At 48.6% G+C, this 21,877-nt stretch overlaps 3 protein-coding genes across 7 annotated transcripts; 1 reads left to right on the forward strand and 2 right to left on the reverse strand.

Annotated features, from left to right (window-relative positions):
• Positions 1 to 87: 87 nt before the first annotated feature.
• Positions 88 to 15,139, reverse strand: LOC105699350 (golgin subfamily B member 1). Of its 4 annotated transcripts, none has more exons than XM_012424259.2 (12): positions 15,019 to 15,139; positions 14,026 to 14,199; positions 13,577 to 13,954; positions 13,145 to 13,500; positions 12,292 to 13,057; positions 12,044 to 12,110; positions 10,737 to 10,865; positions 2,888 to 10,629; positions 1,380 to 2,653; positions 1,062 to 1,225; positions 874 to 928; positions 88 to 802 (listed from the first exon to the last, which is right to left on the reverse strand). In XM_012424259.2, exons 2-12 carry the CDS (start codon positions 14,191 to 14,193, stop codon positions 766 to 768), a joined length of 11,136 nt encoding a protein of 3,711 aa, XP_012279682.1. In that variant the 5' UTR covers positions 14,194 to 14,199; positions 15,019 to 15,139; the 3' UTR covers positions 88 to 765. The 4 variants fall into 4 exon arrangements, with proteins under 4 accessions (XP_012279682.1, XP_012279680.1, XP_023289922.1 ...); XM_012424257.2 differs by having other exon boundaries at positions 12,002 to 12,110; XM_023434154.1 differs by lacking the exon at positions 15,019 to 15,139 and having other exon boundaries at positions 88 to 790; positions 12,002 to 12,110; positions 14,026 to 14,232.
• Positions 15,140 to 15,814: 675 nt separating this feature from the next.
• Positions 15,815 to 19,324, forward strand: LOC105699352 (fatty acid hydroxylase domain-containing protein 2). 2 transcript variants are annotated; one of them, XM_012424261.2, is made up of 6 exons: positions 15,815 to 15,977; positions 16,908 to 17,082; positions 17,182 to 17,285; positions 17,419 to 17,746; positions 17,857 to 18,129; positions 18,208 to 19,324. In XM_012424261.2, exons 1-6 carry the CDS (start codon positions 15,953 to 15,955, stop codon positions 18,365 to 18,367), a joined length of 1,065 nt encoding a protein of 354 aa, XP_012279684.1. In that variant the 5' UTR covers positions 15,815 to 15,952; the 3' UTR covers positions 18,368 to 19,324. The 2 variants fall into 2 exon arrangements, with proteins under 2 accessions (XP_012279684.1, XP_012279685.1); XM_012424262.1 differs by lacking the exon at positions 15,815 to 15,977 and adding an exon at positions 16,539 to 16,646.
• A 132-nt stretch (positions 19,325 to 19,456) lies between these two features.
• LOC105699353 lies at positions 19,457 to 21,834 on the reverse strand. The gene is made up of 2 exons (XM_012424263.2): positions 21,395 to 21,834; positions 19,457 to 21,280 (listed from the first exon to the last, which is right to left on the reverse strand). The coding sequence occupies exons 1-2, from the start codon at positions 21,620 to 21,622 to the stop codon at positions 20,522 to 20,524; spliced, it is 987 nt and encodes a 328-aa protein (XP_012279686.1). The 5' UTR covers positions 21,623 to 21,834; the 3' UTR covers positions 19,457 to 20,521.
• Positions 21,835 to 21,877: the final 43 nt, after the last annotated feature.

A 21,877-nucleotide genomic window follows, 5' to 3' on the forward strand; every position in this document is an offset into this window, starting at 1 on the left:
ATCCCTACCGTCCCTGTAAATACACCCTGTAGAGAGTTCTCCGCGTTCTCTCGGTCCAAACGCATATCCTATAGTACCGCGACCTCGTCAATTGTTTTAAGTTTAATCAATATAAATACATTCTTCGGTACATACATATTGAAATGCCCCGACCCGACTTAGTCGTCGTCGTTTACGATGACAGGTTATCGTAGAAAAGGCCCGAAAGCGGCCCGTCCCAACATATTCCCGGGACCGCTCGAAGAACGCTCTACTCTGGCGAATACTTTCTAGCGAGGCCAGGGCGCGCGACATCTCGCAATACCGGTCGACGATCGCTCGGTTTCTCTCCCGAGAAACCTTTATACAGGCTCATCCTATATCCCCTAGCCCTTCTCCTAGCGTATTTATTTCTCCCCAGTACCCTGGAGGACGAATCTCGGCCGGCGACCCTGCGCGAGACCCTGCGAGAAAAAGTAGCTAAATATACAATTCTCTTTGTTCCGCGCTATCCTTCGGAAGGAGCGACAGGACTCCAGGCTTCCACGGCGTCGAACCGCCTTTGCCCCCGACGTCCCTATGCCGCAAGATCTTATGATACAATCGGTTCTCGACTTTATGTACAGCGCAAGATGCCCTCAGGATCGCGCTCTAGCTCCTCTAGGCCTTCTTCCAACTGGCTCAGCTGGTTCGGCTGACCCGAGGTCATCGCGGGGGGTCTCGGCAGTTGGACCCCTTCGGCACCAACGAGGCAAGAGTCACTCGACGATCACTTCTGCTCGTCCATCACATGTGCACTATCTTCGGCGTGCTGCGAGAAGGACTAAAATGAAATAATTTACAAAAAAAAAAATGAATCGATAGGTGCAGAGATTAATTTCTTCGACACCGTACCTCTTGCCCCTCAGCCAATTCAACAGGACGCTCGACTGGCTCTGGACGTCTCGAGCTGAAGAAAAAATAAACGACTCTTACCAATGACGATAGGGAGATGGAAGTCGAGGAGTTTATCGGAACTCTAACTGGAGGAGTACTTTCAGGATCTCGGCAGACCTTTAAGGGAAAGCGAAGGGAGTACGTACAGAGGGTGTAATTAGCGTTGACGAGTCTGGCGGCGGCCTCGGGGGGCAGGTTGCTCAGGGCCTCTTTCCTGGCAAGCAGAGACATTTGCTGGACGTGCCTGAGCTCGCGATCGTCCCTCAGCCTGACGTCCTTCGTGTGACCGACGTTTTTCAACTGCGATAGCCTACGGGGAAAACTGGCCTTTACAGGAGCTCTACGGGGTCCTAGCCGGGTGCTACCAAAGAGTTCAGAAGTATCGCCGATTTAACGCGCGACCTGGAGAGTGTATCCAGAAAAGAGGACGGATCAAAGGGGCAAGGAAAGCGAAGGAGACGTACTTCTCGGCGAGCGCGGCCTTATCCTCGCCTATGGGCGCGTCGATGGCCTCCTTGGCGATTTCTATTGGCCCTGAAGAGGGAGACTTCGAGGGCGAGGGAGTCTCCACCCTGGGCTCGTCCTCCGGGGTGGGGTCGCCCTCCTTTTTCTCGGATCCAGGGGGCACCATCCTTCTTAGCTCTTCGTTGACCCTGATCGCGTTGGAGAGCCGTAACTGGAGGGTGTCCCGCTCCTCCAACAGCTGCATCAGCTCCAAGGTCAGCTCCTCGCACCTGACGTCCCTCTGATAGAGCATGTGAAGAGCGAGGTCGAGTTCGCCGGAAGTTTCGCCCGTGGGGTTTGCAACGGCGCCGCCAGCCTCGTCGGTTTCCTCCCCCGAGGCCTCCTGGTGCCTCAGTATTCTTCTCAGGGACTCTTGCTCCCGGGACCTGGCCTCCAACTCCTCTCTCAGGCGGGAGACCTCGTTCTCCCTGACCTCCACGAGGCCTCTGAGTTCGGCGAGTTGATTGGCCTCTTCCCCGGAGAGAGCCAGCAGTTCCTCGATCCTCAGATCCCTCTCACGGAGAGAGGTCTTCAGGCTCCTCAGCTCTTCCTCCCTGGATGAATTTTCCTGCCCCAACTGGAAACGGACCTGCTCCAGCTCCTCGTCTTTCCTTCTAAGAGTCTCCTCCAGGGTGAGCCTGGACTCTTCGGCCTGGATTCGTAGATTCTCCAGGTCCTTTTCTCGCAGACGAAGGTTCTCCAGGAGGTCGTTCTCCAATTCGAGGCGGGTCTTCGAGGCTCCGGTTTCCTCGTGCAGCTGGATCTTCAAAGCTTCGATTTCCTCTTCCTTCTTTTTGGAGATCCTGAGGAGGACGTCGTCCTTCTCGGCGAGGATCCTCGCGAGTTCCGCCTCCTTCGCGATGCTTTCCTCCTGTAACTTGGTCCTGGCGAGCTCGAGTTCTTCGTCCTTCCTTCTCAGCCTCTCTTCGAGATCCCGCTTCACCTCCTCGTCCTGGATCTGCAGGTTCTCCAAGTCGTTCTCCCTTAAACGGAGATCTTCCAGGAGGAGGCTTTTCTCCTCCTGTAATCTGCTCTTCGAGGTTGCGATCTCCTCCTTCTCCTTCGTAATCCTGGCCAGATAATCTTCCTTCTCGCGCAGTCGGTCCTGCAACCTGGCGATCTCTTGGTCAAAGGCCCTGTCCGGAGTTTCCTCCTTCTCTCCAGGAGTCGAGCTTTCTCTCTGCCTCTCCTCCGAGAGCATCTTCAGTTGACACTCTCTGTCCTCCAAAAGCTCCTGAAAATCAATGAAAAATCGTCACTACCCGTCCTTTTACAATTTTCTCCCGAAGGGAGAAAGGGCGGGATCGACCGTGAGAAAATTCACGGGAGCGTGGGAGAGTTCAGGCTCAACAGGTGGCCGGGTCACTGACCTGCGCGAGTTCAAGGCTGCAGACCGGGTCAGGGCCTCGGCACCTGTCGAAACCTACCTCGCGTAAATCCAACCTCGAAAGGAGGAATCATAAATTACCTGCAGTCGAACTTTGTCGTTGTAAAGTCGATTGATGTCGTCCTGGAGTTCCTGGATGACTCTGGGGTAGACGTTCTCGCTCAACACGTACTCGAGATGTTCGACCTCGGACTCCTTGGCTATCAGCTCGGTCTTCAGCTTCTCGACGAGCTCGAGGAGTTCCGCGACCTCTCCGGAATCGTCGCCCATTTTGAAGAGAGGGAGTCCTCCGGTTTCCCTCTTGGCCCTGGGAGCGACCTCGAGGACCTCCGAAGACTTTTGATCGTGAGGTCGTTCGACCTCTTCGACTAAATTCCGACTCCTCTCTAGAGCCTCGCCGAGTTCTTCCTCGAGGCTCTTTATCTTCTTCCTCAGGGCCTCCTCGGACGACCTCGCCTCGTCCAAGAGATTATTCACCAGGTCCAGCTCGTTTTTGAATACCTGCGCCTCTTGCTGGTACCAAGCCAATTTTTCTCTGGTTTTCTCGAGCTCCTCCAGGTATCGCGTGAGCTCCTGATCCTTGAAGATCAGCTCGGCGTTCCTCTGTTCGACCTGGATGCCCTGGTCCCTCGCAAAGTTCTCCAGGACGCCCATGGCGGTTTTCAGATTGTCGAGCTCTTGATCGGCGTTCTCCAACGTCCTCCTCAGGTCCTGGATCCTGACATCCTTCTCCTGGATCTCGAAGGAGTGCTTCTCGGCGAGGTCCTTAGAGATCCTCTCCGTGATCGCCTCCAGGTTCTCTGGACTCTGCAGACGAGCGAGCTGGTCTTCTCTCTCCGAGAGGAGGGCCCCCAGTTTCAGGATCTCCTGGTCCTTCTGATCAACGCCGATCGATAATTCCCCGATCGCTTGTCTGAGGTCGGCGACTTCCTGCACTCGCAGATTCGAGAATTCCGTCGTCTCGGCCAGGTTCGAGTTCAACGAGGAGATTTTCTCTTCGGCCTCCAGCTCGAGTCGCTCGATCTTCAGGGTCAACTCGGCCTTCTCCTGGAGAACCACTCGCAGCTGGTCGGCCAGCTCGGAGGTCCTGGCTTCGAAGGACTCCGAATCCTCCCGGAAACCTTCTCTCTCGGCTTCTAACATTGAAGCCAGGCTGGACTTCTCCCGGACGGCGTTCTCCAGCTGATGTTGAAGATCCGCCACAAGGGACTTTAGCGCCTCGACTTCCTCGCGTAAATTCTCTGCCTCGGTCTTCAGCGCCTCCTCCAGCTCCTGGAAACGAGGGACTTCTCCGGGGTCACCCTTCGCCTCCAACTGGAACTCCTCGAACTTCGTCTTCAGGAGGTCGTAGTCCCTTGAGAGATTTCTTAATCCGGTCTTCAGGTCCTCGTTCTCCCTCGCCAGGTCTTCGGCTTCCTGGCCCCCGACCTTTCGGCTCCTCCTCTCTTCCAGGATATGCCTGAGCTGGTCATTCTCCGCGGCTAGGGCCTCCATCTGGGTCTTCAGATCGTCGACCTCGTCCTGAAGTCTCCTGCAAGTCTCTCCGAGCTCTCCTAGATCCCCTGAAACCTTGGACCCGTTTTCCGAGTCCTCTACCCTGATCAGGGTCTCCATTTCTTGGACCCTGTGCTGCAGAGTTTCCACCTTCCCAGCTAGCTCTTTATTCCTGATCTCTAGGACTTCGACCTGCATGTCCTGCCGCTCCTTGGCCTCGACGAAAGCCTCGTTAGCCGCCACTAGGACGTCTATTCTATTCACCAGGGAGTCCTTCTCGACGGTCAACATTGTGATCTCTGTCCTGGACTCCGCCAGCCTCTCCTCCAGCCGCTTCAAGTTCAATTCCAGTTCCTCTCTAATGGCGGAGTCGAGATCGCATCCACTTCCAGTAGACCTCAGGTCCTTTAGCTGTTGTTGCAGGTCTTCAACCTGGATCTTGTACTCCTTCAGCTTCTTGACGAGCCTGCCGCTCCTGACCTTCGCCAAGCCGTTCTCCTCCTGGAGAACGGCCTTCTCGGCTTCGAGGTCCTTCACCCGGTCTTCGAGTTCGGCTATCTTCGTCTGCAGCTGCACCTCCGTGCTGGGAACGAGAGGACCACCTACGAATTGACTATCATCCATCAATTTTACCTCATCGGCGTTCCAGCCCCACGGTTCCTCTTCGTCCATCGCTCCAGCGGACTCGTCCCACCCTGAAGACTTCGCAAGAACCTCCTCGACGACTTCTGTCGGCCGTTCTTCAACTTCGATGGTCCTAGTTTCGGCAACGTCTCCGCGTCCATCGATTGGCTTCCTTTCGAGGTCATCCAGGACTCGAGAGAGGCCCTTGACCTTTTCCTTGAGCTCGTTTCTCTCCCTGAAGACCTCCTCCAGCTGCTTCCTCAGATCCTCCAGCGACCTCGTCAGCTCGTTCACCTGCAGCTGCAGAATGTCCCGCTCTCTAAGAACCTTACTCGCCCTTTCCTGGAGTTCGTGGACTCGTCCAAGGTCCTCGGTCTCCTGGACCTGGTTCTCCAACTGCTGGATCCTGCTCTTCAGGGCAGCCTGGGAGACGAGATGCTCCTCCTTCTCGACCAGCAGCTGACGAAGCTCGGACACCACTCGACCGACTTGGTTTTCCAGGGCGGATGCATCTCTACCGGGAGATAAAGTGGTTCCCAGGAACTCGCCGATCTTCTCCTCGAGTATCATATGGATTCTGTTGAGCAGTCTGTTCAGATCTGACTTTTCGGACTTCAGACAGTCGATCTCCGCGAGACACTCCGACCTGTCGTTCTCCAGCTTAGAAATCAAGGCGCTCTTTGCCTCCAAGAGGTCTTTCAAGTCGTCCCTCGAAGACGTCACGGACCGTACCTCACCCTGAAGAGCAGCCAATTCCGCATCCAAGGACCGAATCACTTCGTCCTTCGCTGCGACCAAGGCTGCCAATTCCGGGGAGTCCGACTCTCGTGTCGTCTCCTGACCGGGTTCGAGGCTTGCCGAGTCCAAAAGTCTGTCCGTCTCGTCAAGGTGGCTCTTCAGCATCGCCCAGGCGTTCTCCGGGGCGTCCGTCGAGACCGCACAATCCAGACATTGTCTCTGCGAGGAAACTCGACGTTTCGCGGCACCCAACAGCCTGGTCAGCCTCTCGTTCTCTTCCTGCTTCCTGTTCAAAAGGTCCTTCAGCCTCGACACGTCCTCTTCCAGGCTCGAGTCCACCTCGGTGGAGAACCCGAAGACCTTGGCAGCATCGAACAGCGGAGGCTCCTTCTTGGTGGCGGTTCCTTCTCTTCCTTCCTTGGAGGACAGCTCCTTTGCCTTCTTCTTCAGGTCCTCGACTTCGGTTCGCCTCTCCTCAAGATCCGATTGCAGATCGAAACTCCTCTTTTGCCAGGAATCGACTTCCGTCTTCAACCTGGAAACCTCGTTCTCCAGGTCCTCCTTTAACGCGTTGACCCTGTTGAGTTCGACGGACAGTCCTTCGAAGTCGAGTGCGGACTTCTCTGGATGTTTGGCTTCTTCGAGGTCGACGGGTCCTGGGTTTGGCGTTCCTAAATCCTGAGTCGGGTCTTGAACTCCCTGGCGAGCCAGCTCCTCTTCCAGGGAGCCTATTCTATCCTGGAGGATGAAGTTCAAGGACTGCAAGCTGTTGATCTTCTCTGCCAGTTCCTTGTTCTCCCTGACGGTCTCGTTGAGCTTTTGCTTGATCTCCTCGTTGCTGGCAGTGAGCATGTCGTGCTGATACAGCAACTGGTTGTAGGACTCGTCGACTCGACCTTGAGACCCGGGCTGGTTGTTCATCATATCGTTGAACCTCAAGGTCTCCCTCATATGAACGAAATTTCCAATTGAATTCGCCAGTTCGTTGTCGAGGTTCTCGATTTCGGCATCCCTTTCCTGGAGCTTGGCCTCCAATGCTTGGATCGCGGTCTGGCATCGATCGCAGTGTTCGCAGGGTCCCGACCCCCTGACCTGGATAACCTCGAGCCCCTCTTCGGCATCCATCTCCTCTCCAGAAGAGGTGCCGAGCCTGGAATCCTTCGGGGAGGTCTCCAGCTTCTCCAGCAACCTCGAGTTCTCCAACTTCAGCTCCTCGAGAAGAAGCCTGTGCTCTTCGACTTCCTTCTCCTTAGCTCGACATCGTTCTTCAAGGTCCTCGACCTTTGCCGAGGCGTTCAGACTCGCCTCTTGCAACCTCTTCGAGAGTTCGACGATCTCCAGTCGCAGCTGGTCGATGAGGATTTCTTGCTCTTCCGCCTTCTTTTCGTCGTTCTCCTGCCTCGCTAGAAGTCTCTCGTTATCCATCTTCAGCTCTAGCAGGGAAATCCTCAGTTCCTGGGCTTCCTTCTCCTTGTCTTGATATTGTACTTCAAGGTCCTCCAACCTTGCCGAGGAGTTCAGGCTTACCTCCAGCCTCTCCAGGAGGCCCGCGTTCTCCAGTCGTAGCTGGTCGAGCAGGACTCTTCGTTCCTCCGACTCTTTCTCGACGTTCTCCAGCTTCTCGACGATCTGCGTCTCCTTCGAGGACAACAGACCGTTCTCCGTCCTCAGCTGCTGGATCTGGGCGAGCTGCTCGACGTACTCCTTCTCCATGACGTCCATCCTGACGCTGAGCTCGCGGGCGTTCTCCTTGGCCTCGTCCAGAGCTTCCTGATCCTTGGCTTCCCTTTCGACGAGGCTCGATCTGTAGGACTCGAGCTCAACGGCAAGGGCTTCCTTTCGAGACCTCTCCACCTCGACCTCGGCCGATCTCGCTTCCAGCCTGCTCCTCAGCTCGCCTATCTCTTCTCCCATCCCGGTGACCTGGTCCATCAGCAGGGCGATCTTCTCCTTGGATCCGTTGACCTCGTTCGTCAAGGCCTCGACCGTCTCCAGCGCGTTCGTGGTCTCGTTTCTGGCCTGCAGAAGCTTTTCTTCGAGGTCGGCGAGTTTGTTGTCCCGCTCGAGAAGAGCGGTTTCCGTCTCTCTCAGCCGCCCCTTCAGGGTCTCCTCCTCCATAGCCGAGGCTTCGAAGGTCCTCCTCTCCTCCTCTATCTTCAGGTTCAAGGCTTCCTTTTCCTGCTTCTCCAGGGCGTACCTACCTTCCAGGTCGTCGGCTCGTCGCTCCAGGTCCTGGATCCTCGAATTCAAGGTCTCCTTCTCTTCCTTCTCGGTCGCGTACCTCTCCTCGAGTTCCTTGGCTCGGGACTCAAGGTCCTGCAAATCCGCCGCCTTCTTCTTCAGGTTCGCCGCTATCCTTATCATCTTGTCTCGCTGGGCCCTGGACTTCTCGTTCGCCTCGACGAGTTTCTCTTCGAGGTCCGCGACCGTGGCTTCCAGTTCTCGAACCCTGGCCTCCAGTTCGACCTTGGTGCTCAACGGGATCCTCTCCTCGAGTTCGGCATTCGCGCGCTCCAGCTCCTGGCTCTTCGCCTGCACCTCTTCCATGAGCACCTCCAACCTGCTCCCCTGCATCGCGACGTCCTCCGAGTGCTTCTCTTTCAGCTGCTCCATCATCTTGTAGGCGTCGCTCAGCTCGTTCCTCAAGTCCTGCGTGAATCTCTCGTTGTTCTCCAGGATGTCCTCGAGTTCCCGGACGCGCGTGGACTTCGATTCTTTCGCTTCCTTCAGCTCGTCCTCCAGTTTCCTCGACTTACTTCGGGCCTCCTCGAGTTGCGCTTCCCTCTGGGAGAACGCGGTCTCCACTTCCTTGACCCTGAGCATCAGCCTCTCCATCTGGCCTCGCAACTCGAGCCTGAAATCCTCCCCGCCCTCGTCTTCGCCCTTCGGGCCCCATTCCAGCTGGTGCACCCTGTCTTCGGCTTCGGATCTCCCGACCAATGCCGCTCGAAGTCGGTCCTCCACCAGCCTGGTCCTCTTCAGGGTCTCTTCCGTCTCTCGCTCCTTATCGACGAATCTGTTCTCCAGCTCTCGGATCTTCTCGATTAGCCGGTCCAACCGATGGCGCAGGTCGAAGGTGTCCTTCTCCCGCTCTTCCAGCCTCTCGCGGGTCTCCTTCAAGGTCGCTCCGATTTCAACCACCTGCTGGATCAGTTCGTTGGACTCGAGGGCCGCGTCCTCCAGAGTGTGCACCCGGGACGAGGACTCCTCCCCGGGAGGAGGATTTTTCAGGCTTCGTATCTCGTCCACGGCAAGGGTCATTATGAACTCCTTCTGACGAAGCTCGGTCTTCAGGATGTCCAGCTCGAAGAGCAGGTCGTCGTTCTTGACGGTTTCGTTCTGGAGCCTCGAGAGAGCCTCCGCGAGTTCCTCGTCTCTCTTCTGGACCTCGGCCTTCAACGAGGACACCTGGTCTTCTTTGACCCCGAGGTTCGCCAGGGTGTCCTCCAAATCCTTCTTCAGGGTCTCCAGACTCTCGAGACGCTCCCTTCCTTCCCTCAAAGTCTTGAGTTCCTCTTCCATGGATCGATTACCGGCCTCGAGAACACTTATCCTCTCCTCCATCTGAGCGCACTTTGATTTCCATTCCTCAATTACGTTCAAGTGGTCTTCGAGCTCGTTCCTCGAGTCCTCCTCGGTCTTTTCGGCTTCCTGTTGGTCGGATATTAGACTTCTCTTTATTCTAAGTTCCTCCTCCTGCTCCAGGAGCTTCAGCTTAATCTCCTCGATGATGGCGTTCCGTTCCGAGATCACCCTTCTGCATTCCGTTAGCTCATCCTCCAAAGAAGCTATTTTGATCGAAGATTCCATCTCCGAATTTTTAGCCGGATCTTCGGATGCCTGCGAGGATGTTTCTTTAGTCTCCCCCGGTTGTCCTTGCTGCAAGGATTCCTTCTCCAGCTTCGTCAGATCTCTCTGCAGACGATCGACCTTCGCGGACAGCTCTTCCTTCTCCCGAATCATCGCGTTGAGCTCCTCCTGCAATTTCTCATTCGTATCCTCCAACTCCTTGACCTTCGTCAGAAATTCCGTCCTCTCCTCCGGTCCGCGAGGTTCGATCCTGAGACCGTCTGCAGTACCAACGTTCGGCAACTCCTGCAGGCTCAGTAACCTGTTCTTCAGCTCCTCGTTTCTCTCCTTCAGGAATCTGACCTTCGCCTCGACGTTGCTCTCCCCTGATGATTCCGGTTCCCGACCCTGAGGTTCGTTGCCATCCTCGATCGACTCGCTTCCCTTTTCTCCGGGTTCTTCAAGATCACCAGGAGTTCCCTCAACCTCGGATCTCTCTTCCGACCCTTCCCGTCCGCTCCCAGTCGCGAGTCTCAGCTCCAATGCCAGGAGCTTCGAGACCAACTCGGTGCTCTCCTTCGTCAGCATCTCGACCATCGAATTCCCGTCCTGTTCCGGGATCCGCTCGAAGGATTCCGTGGATCCGCTGTCCGAGGAGCCCTTCTCCTCGGATTTGGTCAGCTTCGCCAGCAGGTCGTTGTTCTCCCTGGAGAGCACCTCGACCCTCTTCAGTAACTCGGTCTTGTCGGCGTCGTGGATCGTCTCGAAGGACTCCGTGGAGCCACAATTTGAGCCAGGTTTCTCCTCGAGGTTGCTCAGCTTTGCGACGAGGTCGTTGTTCCTCTGTGCCAGCTCTTCGAGCCTCCTCAGCAATTCGTTCTTATCGGCGTCCTGCAGGGTTTCGAAAGACTCCGTAGATCCAGCATCCGAAGTTCCTTTTTCTTCCAGTTTGGCCAGCTTGTCCAGGAGTTCCTGATTTTCTCTGGCCAGAGCCTCGACCTTCTTCGACAGCTCTTCGGCATTGGACTCCGTCTGCTTATTCGTGCTGGCCGACCTCATCAAGGACTCGATCTGCTCTTCGAGTTCGACGACCTTCATCTCGGCGATCACCCGGAGGTTCTCCGACTCCGCGTTTTCTGCCTCGAGGGTGGAGAGTTCCTGCTTCACCGAGTGGAGTTCTGAAAACCAACCACAGAGTTCTGTCATCATTGCACAATCTTCGAAGGAAATTTACATAAAATTATTGCAAATTTTTTTACATGAAATTCAAATAATAAAATGGTACCTTGAATTAGATCTAACTTTTGGTTCTCCAGGGTAGCGATGGCATCGATGTGATCCTGGATCTCCTTAGTTTGAGTCGATACCTTGGACTCTAGATCTGCGATGCGATCCTGCCAATCTGCTGCAGAAGCTGCACACAGTGTACAACGTCCCAATATTGTTCACATGTTAATTAATATTTAATTACGGGATAAGCATGGTCTATTTATTAAGCATTTACAATTAGAAAGTATCGACCATGAAAGATATTCTTAAATACCATCAAGGACCGTTAACAAAATTAGAGTCACAGGAACTGGGATAGGAGAGGGTCTCTCATTTTAATGGCTATTAGTTTATTACAGCCAATTAAATTATTAACTGAATTACTTTTGCACGTTTGATACACATACTTAGTAAATTATTTAATACCGATGCCTTGACAGTCATCATAATGGAAGAATTAAAAAAAATATATATAAGTGTAAATCTCTCTAAACATAATAAAATAATCAAACGAGGTATTATTTTTACGTAATGTTTCAAAACTGATATCATGCTTTCCTCAGGCAATAGAAAAAAAAGATAACACAAAGTCAATCGTTAAAACAGAATTCCGATTATTTTATACCTTTCGGTTGAAGTCATGCAACGTAACAATGTTATACGACACAATTGTAATACTTCACTCAAGCTAAACGACCAGCAATTATGAATCGCAGTCTAAACATTCTACGTACTAAAAGCCACATCTTAGCAAACTTTGACAAGTAATAAAGTAGGTACCATGTTACGTCTAAGTATTACAAAAAAAAAAAAAGAGGTCACAGTAACGAAATAAATTAGTGTATTCAAGGAAACCTTAATGTATAGGCATGTACAACCGATCTCAAGAAGAAAAGAATCCATCACCAAAACTCATCAAAAAGCATGAACGTGTTCTGCCTTCGATGTTCAATAAGTACGACTGTCAAATTTCAGATCCACACGATCGATGGAAATTTAATAGAGTAAGGTGTCGATGTGTCTTTCAAAATAAACGTCTTCTACTTGTGCGTCTTTACTGTTCTTCCATTTAAGGAACTTACGTCACCACAGATTCAATCCGAAGCATTTGATGAAAGTAAATCGTTAGTCAGAAAATCATTGAGTGTCAAAATGTGGAACAACGGTCACATAAAAATGAAGAAAATAAAAGGAAAAACGAAGATCGCGAGTCGAATCGAATGGCAGAAGTTTAACATTTAATAACGATGGCACGAGAGAATAGTCCGTCCTGGTTCCTACCTTTAAGCTCGTCAAAGTCTACCAGACTCAGCTGAAGGTTACCTTTCTCCTCCTCCAGCAGTGCCACTTGGTTGCCCAGTGTCACCAGTTCGGCATTCGTATCGGATAGCTGAATAAATGGAAAAAAACATTGAACGATTTTAATGTGAAAGTTTGCAGAAGTTATTAACAATCACTTTCACCTTGAAGATAACATTTGCGCCAATTTTCACTAACTTATTCGTAATCAGTGGGTCAAAGTACATGGGCAATACATTACGATACGAATTAAAAATCCAACAAAAACTTACCATTTTGAAGCTCTCCAGTTGTTTCTGAAGATTCTTCAGTTTAACCTTGTGCTGTGCCTTCAATTTTATCATGGATTTATTAAGATCGTCTAACTCCTTAGTGAGTTGCATCACTTTTTCACTTTCTCCTAGGGCTTCACCTTCGGAGGGCACTTTCATCGCCAGGTCGTTCTTCTCGATTTCGAGGATATGTACCTGCTTCTCGAGTTCGTTTATTCTGTTGGAATAATCCTCGTTTCTCGTTGATAACTCGGCGACTTGGTTCTTCAACTCGGACGTCGATTCCTCTTCCAGGAGCTGGTTGGACTTTTTCAGTTCTTCTATTAAATTTTCTAGCTCAGCTATCCTGTTGTCCTTTTCAATTATTAAATCGTTGGTGTGCACAGGTTCCGTGGACAAGACTTTCCTCTGCGACTCGTCGATAATTTTCTGTAACTCGTGCTTCTCGTTCTGTAGCTGTTCGATACTCCGTTCTGCCTCATCCAACCGATGGTGTAATTCGGTGACAACTGGTTCTTTGGTTGTTTTGGTGCCTGTTTCCAATTTCGATATCCTTTCCGCAGCTTCCGTCAATCTGGTCTCGCGATCCTGCAGCTGCTGGAGAAGGTTCTCAATTTTCGACTTTAGAGACGTTTCTATCAGGACAAAATTCTCCTGCATAGACTTCATAGCTTCCTTCGTGTCGGCTAAGGTATCCATAGTCGAACGAGAGAAATCTGCACTTGCAGTTTCAGCCAGTTTCTGCTCTTGCAATTGTTGTTCAAACCTGAACATTAAATAAAGTTTCCATGAAACAATAGAAACTGCTAGAAAAACTAAATTTGAAAGAGCATAAAATAGTACATCGACCTACCGTTTAATTGTTTCTTCTAGCTCGGATATTCGATTATCACGCTCCAGCAGTTGTTCCAATAGATTGTCATTTTTGCTTTTCAATGATGTTTCCAAAAGTACAAAGTGCTCCTGCATGGATCTCATTTCATCCTTGGTATCCTCTAATTTGTCCAAAGTGGTTTTACCTTTCATCGATAAATCAGCAGACATCAAGGTAACGGCTTTAGTTTTCGAGTCGATTACAGAGTCCTTTTCTTTCAAGTTCTCCCGGAGGTCTATGATCGTGGCTTCCAGTTCTAAAATTTTATTGCTCAATTCTGCAATTTTATTGTCCTTATCTTGAACTTGGTTTAGTTGCATCATTGGAGTGACGATCTGCAACACGATTAACAATAATTTATGAAATTCACTACATCAATAACTGCTTAACAAGATTAAATTAATTGCTAACCTCTGAAGTAATCGTCACTGGTTTAACTGGTGTTCCAGGCACCCAATCTTTCTGCAGCTCAACCAAGGATAAATCTCTTTCTTCTAGCTGTTGCCTGATCGCTTCCACCTTTTCTTCCACTGCTCTTTTACTTTCTGTCATCTCTTTACTACGTTTCTCAAATATTTTCCTATTTTCTGCCAACTTCCGTTGCAACAAAGAGGATTTTGCTTTAGGCGTTTTTGCTTGGCTAACATCGTCAACCACATCTGCAGGTTCCAAAGAGGAGACCTCGATATTAGACTTAGACATTGTTTCAGAAGATGACGCAGTTGCATCTTTATTGCGACGTGACAGTTTTGCTCTAGATTTAATTTTTGACAGTTTTCTGGCATACTCCTGGAAATGATACGGTTATCGTAAATTTGAAAAAAGGCAGGGCAATTACCTTATGATTAAGCTACAGCTACCTGGACCTCCTCTTCCTTTTTCTTTAGACTCTCCTTGTTTCTCAGCATAATTTCTCTCAGGGTATCCAGCTGATTTTCGTTTCTTTCGCATGTCCGCTTTGCGCTAACAGCAGCTTCAGGTGGATCCTCTTCCTCCGTCCCCGGAGGCTGTCCCAATGTGCTCCACATCGCGTACTGTGCAAACAAAAGCAGGGTAAACCACTTCATTGTATTTCACACGAGTATTACATAGGAAGGCTTGTCCACGCTTCGTTCCGATAAATCAATGGCAGTGAAAGTTTCCCTACGAAGTCTAAACACTTTGTTACCCAGTGTTCCCATTTTTCAGTGTCTAATTGGATAGGGCCTTGTCTGGGGTAAACTAATTATATTAGGTTTTGCATGGAAGGTAGGTATTTCCACAGTCTATTGCAGACCGCTTACCGAGCATGGGCGTAGCAAGCAGTGGATCTTTAAAGAATAGCTTAGGTGCTTCCTTTACCCAATGGTTCTTAAAACGGTACGACTCGAAGGGACAACAAATGGCTTCACAAGTCACGAATTGTATCCTCCACCGATCGGTTCCCTTCCAGACCTTGACCACATCCTAAACTCGATCCCGGGTCAAGAACTTAAATTACCCCACATTTAAAAGCAATGACATACTCTAAAGTTATACATAGCACTCGCAAGGACTGCAACGCGCAATGCAAATGAACTTAACCTTAACTTAATTAGTCATCCGGGGGAAGCTTCGGTGGCAATTACAGACACGGAACCTAGTGAGTACCATTAGGGAATACCGATACCGACGCCGATAAACCCCGAGTACGCGGCAAAATGACGTAACCGTATTGGTGAAAGATACGGAATCGAAGAAAGTAAGGTTATACGACGCGAACATCAAAAACGCGAAAACGCGGCCGAGCAGAACATTGCGGTGCGTGTTTCAAAGACAATTAAGGAGTTCCTCATCAAATAAACATGAAGAAACTAAAGGTAACGACCGCTAACCTGTGTATTTGAGTCGAAGAAGTTCGAAAATGTCAAGATGGAAAGACGTCGCTCCTGGCACGCATATTTCGTCGAGCCTCTCGGGCTCGCCGGGACGGATCCGTCTCCAGGGGCAACAACGCTCCTCCTCTACGCGAAACTACGAACGCGACGATTTTTCTCAAAGTCGGAAGCGACGATGGACGTGCATAAATAAAAGTTCACAGAATTCGGCCACGGAAAGCCATATCTCCCCTCAGTCCGGAACCACCCGTCAACCGACAGGAAGTTGTTGGACGAATCGCTGATAACACAAGAGAGGGCAGAATGCTTCGTTCATCGCCGAGATGCGCGTAGGCCTTCTGCGCCGATCGTGGCGCCACCGCGTGACCAACCGAAGAAGCGTTTCGCGCGACGTCCCACGTGACATCTCGGCCCAAACGCGGGGAAATTCAAACCACAAAGAAGACTCATGATACGCGAACCCAACGGAACGACAGACGTTTACGGAGCTACTCCGTCGCCTCTAAATGATCGCCGAGTATCGTCGATTGTCTCCAGAAAACTTAAAACTAATTCCTTCTTGAATTCAGCCTCTATTCATCTATCCTCCGTTCGATTTCACTCTCCTGCGACGTTTGCTCGGATCTCGAAACTCCGTGCCGTTGACCCCTGACTCGTTTCGCCACCGGTATAGTTGGTTCACGCACTACGAACGGCTCGTAGAAATATATAGGTATATATCCGCACTCGGCACGTATACAGTCGCAAGGTAGTCGGCTCCGTCGGCTGTCATTGGTGGTGGGTGGTTGCGGCGCATTTCCCCAGTGTTCCCCAGTCGCGAGCGGTCGCCAGCCCGTCCGAACTCTCCGGAGCTGATCTATCGACGCGAGGAGCAAATGTCATCGGCCCGTCCGAGCTGTGGACTTCTTTAATCCCAATCCAGGATTCCGTTATGGAGGTGCAGTCGCGGTGCAAAGGTACGGCGGAAAGGATGGGCGTTTACCTTACCCAAGACGCGCAAAAACGTCAAGTGGAAATTGAGTCCTCGGAGGAACCCGACGCGTCGACGTGTCGCTTCGCCGCGAGCGTCCGTTTATTCTCTCCCCGAAATATCCCTTAAAGACAAAGAAAATGCATTTGCGATCCTTTTTGAAATTAAGAAATCATTGAAAAAGTAACGAATTTAATCGTGTCTAGGCCGGTGGGAAATAAATCAACTGACAGACGTCGAATTGTCAGCTGTCACCTGTCAAATCCAAAATTAAGGATATTATTTTTTAATTACTCAGTTAATTAGTTAATAACTTGTGAAATATCAAATTTGTTAACGATAGGCAGTAGTGGGTATCTTTGTTCATTTTCTGTTTGTTTTCCTTGAATTAAGTCAACAAGGAACCTTGACCATGATGCGGTACGTCATAGGAAGCAAGGCAAAAATTGTCAGAACAAACAGATAACAGAAGGGTTATCGGTTCTCCTACCAAATCACAGTTACTGAAATTCATCCAAAAGAAGAAAATAAATTATGTACAAACAACCACGGGATTCAGCCAGTCGGGAAAATTTCAACGTCTTTGTTCTTGTAAATTGATAACCAAAGACAAAGTGTGAGCAAACCACTATGCGACATTACTTTTATTTGTATAGTGCGTATCGATTGTTATCTCTCTCATTCGTATCTGCTGATTTCCTTAGTTTGTCAGACAATAAACGTCATGTTATATTTTTTATCACAATGCACTTAAAGCGAAGGTCGCTCCACTTATTGATAGAGCAAAGAGAATATTGTCATATTAATTTTTACGGTGGTAGACTCATGAATCGACATATCTTTCTGTTTGCAAAACAGAAAAAAAAAAAAATAGAATTTAATTTAAACAGATAATCATTCTTTCCTCTTATTGCAGCAATCGGTGGTCCAAGTAGCAGTTCAGGCAAAAGCCGTAGTCAAACTCAAAGCCGAGGTCAAAATGAAAACCAGACACCAAACAGTGGAACGTTACTTTCGAGTTTACGGAGCGTTCTGTTTGTCATCGGCACCATTGTTATTGGATTTGCTGCAGTCTGCAATTCCCTCACATGGTGAAATTGATTTTATATTTATATGTCAAGGAAAACTAAATTTGTGTCCATTTGTAAAAGCCTGAAAAATGTGGTTTCTTACTATCAACGATCTTCCAGGCACTTGCAGAGGTTCTGGGGAGCATCGGGTGACTTTTGGCAGGCTCAATGGGACAGACTCTTGAATACAATCGGTGATGATTCTGTCAAACTCTGGGTTTATGGTGAGCCAAGAGACATCCTTTTACTTTCATAAAAATTCCAATTAAAACTGAGGCGTCTTGTAAATTAATCTAGTCTCACGAATAACTAAAAATGAAAGATGTGGTGGTAATTAAAATGGCTTTCTTCTTGGAGGTTCGACGTGGTGGACCCTAGTCGTCTACTGGGTGATCGGAGGGATATATACAATTCTTGACGTGACCAATCGGCCTGCTGTCCTTCGCCGATACAAAATCCAGCCTGGTACCAATGAGCCAGTGGACACAAAGGAGCTTTGCAAAGTCATTGGTTGGGTTCTCTTCAATCAGATCGTCGTGGGCCTTCCCCTGGGATACTGTAGCTACTTATGCATGGAGTGGCGTGGATATCCTCCTGTGAGGGAGCTTCCCACTTTCCATTGGGTTCTCGCAGAAATAGCAATCCACATCCTCTGCGAGGAGATCGGATTCTACTATTCTCACAGGTACCACTTTAATCTGGAAAATGTTCCGCACTATCCTGCAGTAGTATAAAGTTATGACAGAGAAAATTATAAGTCGACCGATTGAACAAATTTCCCCCGTGACATTTCAGATTGCTTCACAGCCGATACCTGTATAAACGTATTCACAAACAGCACCACCAGTGGACAGCACCAATTGCAGTATCGGCTTTATACTGCCATCCTCTGGAGCACATTGGCTCGAACCTCCTTCCACCCTTTCTGGGTGTCTTCATCATGGGGTCTCATGTAGCAACAGCTTGGTTGTGGTTCTCATTGGCAATTCTTTCTACCCTGAATGCACACTCTGGTTATCACCTGCCATTCTTTCCCTCTCCAGAGGCTCACGACTTCCACCATCTTAAGTAAGACTTGGCCATTGATCGGCTACTTTTTTTTTTTTTTCTTGATCAAAAGACAATAAAGTGACATGTATGTTTTAGATTCACTCAGTGCTATGGAGTGCTCGGTGTCTTGGACCGAATCCATGGAACGGACACTCAGTTTCGGAATTCTCGGGCGTATTCGCGACACGTTATGATGTTGAGCCTCGTTCCCCCCAGAGAGGCATTCCCTGACGAGGTTAAATACAAATCCAAGTAGAGCGGAGTTTCTGAAGGCGGTACTCTCAACTGGATCGCCATCCGAAGGTCCTCTCGTTACCTGAGAACTAAGTTACTTTGTTAAGTTTCTACCGAAGACACCGATGGAACAAGATTCTAGCTCCCCTTTCAGGAGACCCATGGAGATTCTAGGAACGATCAAAGAATCGAATCTTTTGAGACCGTCTCAAGGCCATGTGGAAGAAATTTATTCGCAATGTCTTCTATTTATTCTCCAAAGGAAAATGAAAGCAGAGTTTGTGTCTGAAGTACTTTACTTTCGAACAAATCTATTCCAACGGTTTGGGACGATCGTTCCAGAGAGATGCAGCTTGACACTGCTGCTCTGAAAGAGATCGAACGATCAACTGGTATCTCCGTATCCTTTTACACAATTGCGTTATACGATGGAAATTGCAACATCGACGCGAAGATAACTCAACATATATTCACTATTTTTATATTTGTATTTTCGTTCCACGCGTAGCGAAGAGGTTAGTGGTGACAGGTTTCGACCACGCGTGTAGATTCTTTATTTCGGACACGTACGCGTCGTCCTAGCGGGTAGAAAGCAGAGAATAAAACATTCGCGGCTTGACACCGATATTTAGAATTCGTAAGACCGACTTCGTGAGTGTACCGATACCGAAAATCAACTCACACCGAGAGAATGACTCGGAAGGTGCATTAACCTAACTTTTAAGTCCGACCAAAACGACGACAGCGGACGATGCTCGTAAGCATTTTCAAGAATGCAACCAACTGTCCTTGTTTACGGAACGTCGGACGCAAATGTCGAGAAATTAACTTTTTCAACGCGATCTACGTTACGTGGCATCTTCTACGTAACGGTGGAACCAACGGATGTGGAACTTGTGATTAACGCGTACTGCTAGTATCACTGCGTTTATGTACCTAAGTGAAAAGGCTTATTAATAAAAACTTGGACAAACACGCACGAGAAATCGAGTTACTTTAGTTCTCTTCTCAGAGGTTACACAACATGCGGTTATGCGTACTGCACCCTTTGTATTGCATTTAACAATGTTCCTTTTCTCTCTTCTCTCATTATGTAGGAGTACAAAAATAATTAGAGTTATTGCTTTATCGTTACTTACATGTCAAGAAAATATAGGCCCTCAAATGTTACAACCGAGAGTAGTCAATCGACCCTTGTAACGTTTTACTCTCTAAAGCACTAGACCGTCGATAGTTTTCACACAATCCGTTTTGTATTCGCAAAGACATTCTAGGAGCACGTTTTAACAAATGCGCAAGTAACAGTGTCCTATAATCGCAAAATGTAATTGTAGTGGTACATCGAGTGACAGTGACGTGCCATGCGACTGGTTAGATATCACCATCTGTCTGAAAGCATTAAGATAATTACACTCTTTGGTTTCGTTTACGAATCAATGATTTAGCAATTAGATTGCGTCTACGTATCGTTATGACACCGTTCTTATTCGGTAGCGATTTCCTAGATAATCACAGATGCAAGAATGCTACAGTTCGAAATAATTCGGCAATCTACTTTCGTAGTGTTCTTTTGACCTGCGGGTTCTGGAATTTGCCAATATTTCTACCGTTTTATTTTCTCAAATAATTTCTCAGACCTGTCAGTCGCATCACCTGACAAGCTATTTAGGAAAGAAATCCTGGCTTACTATCGACACTGCAAAAAGGTCATATTGCGATATCAAGAAAACTTAGTTGCCTTAAATGCTGACATATCCGTGTGTCATTGAAATAAAATATAATATAATACAATATAAATGCGTGTAAATGTGACTGTAGTTCCCTCAATTATGAAAATAATTTGACTTCACGTACGTATATATAAAAATTGATAGCAAAGAAGTTTTACAAATTAAACTTCTTTGTACGTATCTTGCTAAAAATGGTGTCAATTCTTTACAGTGTTTTGCCAATCACTGCTTGGCGCTCATCCCGATTCTAATGAACAATTTAATTGAATACGCGCACAAGCAAACTCAAAGGTTCCTATAGTACTCGAGTATCCTATAGTACATTACAAACATGCCTATTAACAAGTAAAGGTAATGTACAAGTGATGAGCATTACACCTCATTCGCAAATCTCTTATGCAGGCATGTAGTTCACACGTATTTGTAGAAGTCGCGTTAAATCGATGTTAATCATTATACATCCCATCGATTAGAAAATCCATTCGTCTGTAGTGCCGCTTGTCCCAACAGTCTCTACCTCTCTTATACAAAATGAACATTGCTACGCCTAACAATGGTACAGCCAATATTGTTATAACAACTGGCACGATATAATCGATTTTCCGTGGCATTCCTAACGGTGGACTCTTTGTAGGTGAAGCTGGTATTGGCTTGTCGATGTCAGCTTCACCAATTGTCACAGTCGGCTTTGGTTTGTGCTTCTTCGGCACCTTCGTAGTTGCAGGCGTGGATAATGGCAAAGAACGATTATCCGCATTATTAACCGGAATTACAGCAATGTTTAGATCCTTGTGGTCTTGTGCATTTAAGTTAGTCGATACGTTTCCCTTACTTGGAAGTAACGTACTATTAAAAACATTCGACTTCAGATTATGTATAGAATTAGTCGAGTTCGCATCACTACGTTGGATTGGATCGGTTGAGTTCACTTTAATCGGTGCACTTCCATTGAAGCTGTAATTCTCAGGACCCAAACCTGGATTTGGAAACACACCTTTTCTCGGAACAACGGCAGGGTTGGCATTCCTTACTTTAGGGACACTGTCCTTTTCACTAAGTGACAAACCATCAAACGATAATTGAACGCCTTCGGCAACAGCTGTCAATCCTTTAGATAATCCAACTGCAGTGGTAGAAATATTGCGGTTTGACTTAAGTAAGCTATCGTTGCATGGTGTCATGGTAGAAGCGATCGTGGCACCATCCTAAAATTAAAACATTGCAGGTTTATCGATCTAACCCAACATCCAGATAAAAAATGAGATCATAGAGAATAGAACATTAGCAGAACGAGATAATGAGAGAAAGTTTCGGCTTACAGAGCAGTCTCTCTCGATTGTCGGGTTAGAGGTGAAAGTCATCGGCGACGGGTCTCGCTGAACCGGTACGCTCTGGCCTTCGGAAAAGGCTAAAACTCTGGGCTGCTGCGAGAGATTTGACGAACTGTTAGTCGCAGTTATTTTATCCACTTTATCTGTTCTTTTCACGGATAAGGTTAGACCCGAAGTCAGGAAAATGCATGCGACCAGTGACACAACCCGGAGCATCTTGACTCGCTGTAAAACCGACGACGCATAAAACACCGCGGGGAAATTTCCGCGGTTCCCTCGAATCACACTAAATCCATCTAATAGAAATGTAAAAATATACAAAAACTAAAAAAAAACAAGTGGTCGCGGGCATAAAACGACACCTCACTCCATGACAGTAGTAGCACTAGCACGTTCACTCCTGTAAACAATTTCGCAACTGAACCAGAGATGAGTTGGGAGATTGCGCACGGGCAGGATTGCGCGATCGCG

The sequence above is a fragment of the Orussus abietinus genome, unplaced genomic scaffold (assembly GCF_000612105.2).
Source record: "Orussus abietinus isolate OABI.00-Male unplaced genomic scaffold, Oabi_2.0 scaffold8, whole genome shotgun sequence".
NCBI classification, from domain to species: domain Eukaryota; kingdom Metazoa; phylum Arthropoda; class Insecta; order Hymenoptera; family Orussidae; genus Orussus; species Orussus abietinus.

Excerpts from the sequence above, each read along its gene's own strand:
- LOC105699350 (XM_023434153.1), bottom strand. The coding sequence starts at position 14,232 with ATGAAGTGGTTTACCCTGCTTTTGTTTGCACAGTACGCGATGTGGAGC. Across the intron at positions 13,955-14,025 it reads AAAAGGAAGAGGAGGTCCAG|GAGTATGCCAGAAAACTGTC; the intron begins GTAGCTGTAGCT and ends TATCATTTCCAG. Across the intron at positions 13,501-13,576 it reads CAGTGACGATTACTTCAGAG|ATCGTCACTCCAATGATGCA; the intron begins GTTAGCAATTAA and ends ATCGTGTTGCAG.
- LOC105699352 (XM_012424261.2), top strand. The coding sequence starts at position 15,953 with ATGGAGGTGCAGTCGCGGTGCAAAG. Across the intron at positions 17,286-17,418 it reads TGTCAAACTCTGGGTTTATG|GTTCGACGTGGTGGACCCTA; the intron begins GTGAGCCAAGAG and ends TTCTTCTTGGAG. Across the intron at positions 18,130-18,207 it reads CACGACTTCCACCATCTTAA|ATTCACTCAGTGCTATGGAG; the intron begins GTAAGACTTGGC and ends TGTATGTTTTAG.
- LOC105699353 (XM_012424263.2), bottom strand. The coding sequence starts at position 21,622 with ATGCTCCGGGTTGTGTCACTGGTCGCATGCATTTTCCTGACTTCGGGT. Across the intron at positions 21,281-21,394 it reads CAATCGAGAGAGACTGCTCT|GATGGTGCCACGATCGCTTC; the intron begins GTAAGCCGAAAC and ends TTTTAATTTTAG.